The sequence below is a fragment of the Ananas comosus genome, unplaced genomic scaffold (assembly GCF_001540865.1).
Source record: "Ananas comosus cultivar F153 unplaced genomic scaffold, ASM154086v1, whole genome shotgun sequence".
In the NCBI taxonomy this organism is placed as follows: domain Eukaryota; kingdom Viridiplantae; phylum Streptophyta; class Magnoliopsida; order Poales; family Bromeliaceae; genus Ananas; species Ananas comosus.
In genome coordinates, this window is record NW_017892441.1 from 1 (window position 1) to 4,279 (window position 4,279).

The 4,279-nt window shown below is 34.0% G+C and overlaps 1 protein-coding gene across 2 annotated transcripts; it reads right to left on the reverse strand.

The window, feature by feature from the left end:
• Positions 1–997: 997 nt before the first annotated feature.
• Positions 998–3,899, reverse strand: LOC109705394 (glycine-rich protein 5-like). Of its 2 annotated transcripts, none has more exons than XM_020226126.1 (2): positions 3,755–3,899; positions 998–1,569 (listed from the first exon to the last, which is right to left on the reverse strand). In XM_020226126.1, exons 1-2 carry the CDS (start codon positions 3,861–3,863, stop codon positions 1,166–1,168), a joined length of 513 nt encoding a protein of 170 aa, XP_020081715.1. In that variant the 5' UTR covers positions 3,864–3,899; the 3' UTR covers positions 998–1,165. The 2 variants fall into 2 exon arrangements, with proteins under 2 accessions (XP_020081715.1, XP_020081714.1); XM_020226125.1 differs by having other exon boundaries at positions 998–1,572.
• Between the last annotated feature and the right edge of the window lie 380 nt (positions 3,900–4,279).

The window sequence follows — 4,279 nt, forward strand, 5'->3', positions numbered from 1 at the left end:
AAAAGAAAGATTTGGGCATGAACTCGAAGATCTTCTAATTATAACCTGATTGGCTGTACGGATTCTCAGTTTACGCCTTTCCAGTTTCGAACGAGGGCCCGCTTTTAATGTAATTTTCTTTTAAAACGAATTTATTATACATTTAAAGTTGCCTTATCTTCTTGCGTTTAAAATTTTCGCCCTTGTGATAATAAAATTTAGTGCTAGGATTTGCTATTGGTAAGGAACCAAGATCCTGATGTAGTATTCTTCAGCGTCTTCGGATCATTGAACTTGCCCACAATTTCGGCATTATGTGAGTAGAAGTAAAATGTGTTCTTTTAAAATTAGAAGAAAACTTTTCTCTCAAAAAAATTAGAAGAAAACTTTGGTTCTTAGGCTCTATTTAAAGAGGTCGCCTTATTTAATTAGTCAAAATTGTTGTGTCGCACTATTACCATGAGATATGCCCGCATGCTATCGATACGGATCATCGCAAATTGTGTTTTTTTTGAGAGTTAGGTAGCATACCATCTACTTATTTTATTTTATTTAAAAATAAATTTAGTTGAAAATGTGAACCAATTAGGATTCGAATTTGGGACCTCGCAACCACCAAACCCTTTGTCACTTGCGCTAGGAACGGTCCGTCATAGCAAATTGTGTTGATTCGCCCATTTTGTGAACCCCACCAATGGAAACTGATTCTAATCCGCAAATTCTCTTATTTGCATCCTAAAAATCAGATTTGAACACTTCTATAAGAATAGTACCTAGCATTGATTGGTACTTTCAAATCTGAAGTCTAAGTTGCTTTGTGTTTCTAGCTAAGTTTATTTTTAAAAAAAAAACAAAGCGGATAATACGTTTTTTCTTAAAAAAAATTTATATACACACATCCTACTTAGATTATAGCATATTTAAAACAAATATATGAACTTAAAAAATTATTTTATTGTACTATTTAATTCTATGATATATTTAATTTAATCAGTTTATTATCAAAAATTTGGTTTATATATAGTCTGTTAACCCATGCATTAACCAAAACCATCAAGTTTCCCAACAAAGGAAACAATGGTATACATCTCTAACCTATCAAAACTGATCATATATCCACTTATTTACAAAACCAAAAAAAGAAAAAAAGAAACACTAGTATATCCAAGTAATGACAGGCTAAATCCTACAGAAACCTCAGAACAGCAGCAGCAGCAGCAGCAAGAAAGCAGCAGAAAAAAGCCACAACAAAGCAGCCGCGAGAACCAGCAGTAGCTGCTGCATTGTGCTCTCGATGCCCGTGGGAGTCGTCGGTCGCTCCTGTCACCACCGGTATGATGCCGCCGCGTGTTCTTCCCCCGCCGCCACCGCCGCTGCCACGAGGTGATCCTCTTGAGCTGCTTCCACTACCAAAACCACCACCGAATGATCTGCCACTGCTACCGCCACTGCTGCTGCCACCTCCACTGCCCCCGCCACGTGCGCTGCCACCGCCTCCGCCTCCGCCTCCGCCTCCGCCGGTGCGGCCTCCAAATATTAAGGTTCTTCTCTCGGCATGTGCTACGTTTCTTCCCGAATCGTCTTGCATATCTGCTGCAGATAATAGGCAGTTGGCGAAAAATACTGGCCGGTCACTACAGCAATGTTGGTTGTATAATTGCTTTTAATCATTTAATAAATTTTTGTAGAACCTATTTGGACATTGGATTGCTCATGTTGATTACTCAAAATTTTCTGTTTTAGGTTGAAAACGAAACGGTCCAAAAGGAGACTAATCAAGTTACGACAGAGAATTTTGAAATTCAGATGAAGCCACTCTAAATGTAGCCTGGCCCAATAAAACATTGGCTTCTTGGATTCTGACTGGCCGACGAAACATCGGACCAAACTTCAGCCTGAGGCCTGTTACGATTGGGCCTGTGTACTGTACAACAATCCAATGGACCTCGCAAATTCCCCAGTTGGGCTTTTTTTTCGTGCTCATTATTATTTACGATTAATTTCATATAGATTCCTACAAATATAGTGAATAACAAATGTATCTCTACAAAATTAATCTTTCATATATTGTTCCTACAAAAGCTCTCATATTTTCAAATATATCCTTCTAAAGAACTGTTTATTTTTTTCAATTTTGTCATAATAAATATGTCCCACCAAAAATCATAACCGTATAATACGAGAAGCGTAAAAATATCAAAAACTAATCGGAGTTAAGTATTTAGAGAAATGATTCGGTACTTTTTTAAAAAAAAATAAAAAAGATCTTAACCGTTCATTAATAGAGGGTAAAAATGTAACTTTAATACTTAGCAGGTAAAAGGATTATTTTATTCAAGGTTAGTTTGGTAATTAAATAATACAATATTTAAAGAAACTTTTAATTGAGGTCCTAAATTTATACATTAATTAGTACTAATTTAGGAAATTAATTGATTAACCAAATTTATGAAATTATTAGGCATTAACTTAAGAATCTACTTTAAATGTTTTAGTGTTTCTCAAATTATGCATTAATTTAAATTATAGAAATTTTAGAAATAGTTTTATTTCTAAATACGATGAATTTAAATTTTAAAAATTAAATATTTAAAATTTAAAAGTGAAATTTAAATTAGAGGAATTTCATATTACTATTTAAAAACTAAATTTCTACCAAGATTTAAAATACAGTTTATTCGCACCAGTTTAAAACGTAATGCATAAAAAACTTAAAGAGTAAGATTTCTACAACTAGATTTCTCTAGAGGAATTTCATATTACTATTTAAATTTTAAATTCANTTTTTTTTCCTTCTTCTTTTTCCCTACTCATCTTTTGCGCCCAAACCCCAAAGCCCCACATCTGGCAACCCTGTTTCATCCACCGCCTTTACCTTAAACGATTCAGTGGCGTACGTATTTCCCTGCGTTTGTATTTATGGAACTGCACCCACTGGAGTAATTGAAGGGAGACGCAGGCACCTCAACTCTTGCACGATTACAAAATAACAAATTTAATTAAGATGGTGGGCAACAGAGGAAGAGATCTCCTCCTCCTCCTCCTCCTCCTCAGGGCTCTCTTATCGCTCTCCTCCTCCGCCAGTATCCACGCTGCGAAGATCAGTGTTTCTGGTAAGTCAATCTTTCTCTTTTTCTCTTCCCCCAAATATTTTTGAGTTTTGGCCTATGTTTCTTCAGAATCTTTATATACGCTGGATCAGAAATTAAGCGTTGATTCGTGCTTTTCTTGCAGTTAATTAAGATACAAAACTAACGACCTAAACCAAATTTTCTACCACTTGCATTAGAGATGATCATTGTTTTATTACTATTTTTTTTCTCTCATTTTTGGATTAAATACGAGAGAGATGAGCATTATCTCGAATAATAATAATTATTATAATAATAAATAATAGGGTTAATTTTTGTAAGTACAATATATGAAAGTTGAACTTTATAGAAATATATTTTTTATTCACTATATTTAGTGAAACTTGCATAAAATTAACCCTATTATTTATTATTATAATAATTATTATTATTCGAGATAATGCTCATCTCTCTCGTATTTAATCCAAAAATGAGAGAAAAAAAATAGTAATAAAACAATGATCATCTCTAATGCAAGTGGTAGAAAATTTGGTTTAGGTCGTTAGTTTTGTATCTTAATTAACTGCAAGAAAAGCACGAATCAACGCTTAATTTCTGATCCAGCGTATATAAAGATTCTGAAGAAACATAGGCCAAAACTCAAAAATATTTGGGGGAAGAGAAAAAGAGAAAGATTGACTTACCAGAAACACTGATCTTCGCAGCGTGGATACTGGCGGAGGAGGAGAGCGATAAGAGAGCCCTGAGGAGGAGGAGGAGGAGGAGGAGATCTCTTCCTCTGTTGCCCACCATCTTAATTAAATTTGTTATTTTGTAATCGTGCAAGAGTTGAGGTGCCTGCGTCTCCCTTCAATTACTNATGCCAAATTATGAAAGGAAATATAGAGAGAGCAAAAGGAAACAAAGAAAAAATAAAAATTTTGAAAATATAGCAGATGTAAAATGACTAAATTGGCTATGTATTAAAAGACAAAAATATTCTTTTTTGAGGTACCTGGTAATCGGTACCTCTTCCAAAGTGACCTGCTATTGCAGGTCACAATTTAAAAAAAACTAAATCTGAGTCATTGAATATGCGTGAATGAACGGTAACAAAAAAATATATATATATATTTAACCTATAGTTAACTAAATTTTTCTAACGGATTCTAACGGTATTCTTAGAATTTTTGTAAGTACAATATATGAAAGTTGAACTTTATAGAAAT

Coding starts and splice junctions, on each gene's coding strand:
- LOC109705394 (XM_020226125.1), bottom strand. CDS start 3,863: ATGGTGGGCAACAGAGGAAGAGATCTCCTCCTCCTCCTCCTCCTCCTC. Junction 1,573..3,754: donor TGCGAAGATCAGTGTTTCTG/GTAAGTCAATCT, acceptor TATTATCTGCAG/CAGATATGCAAGACGATTCG.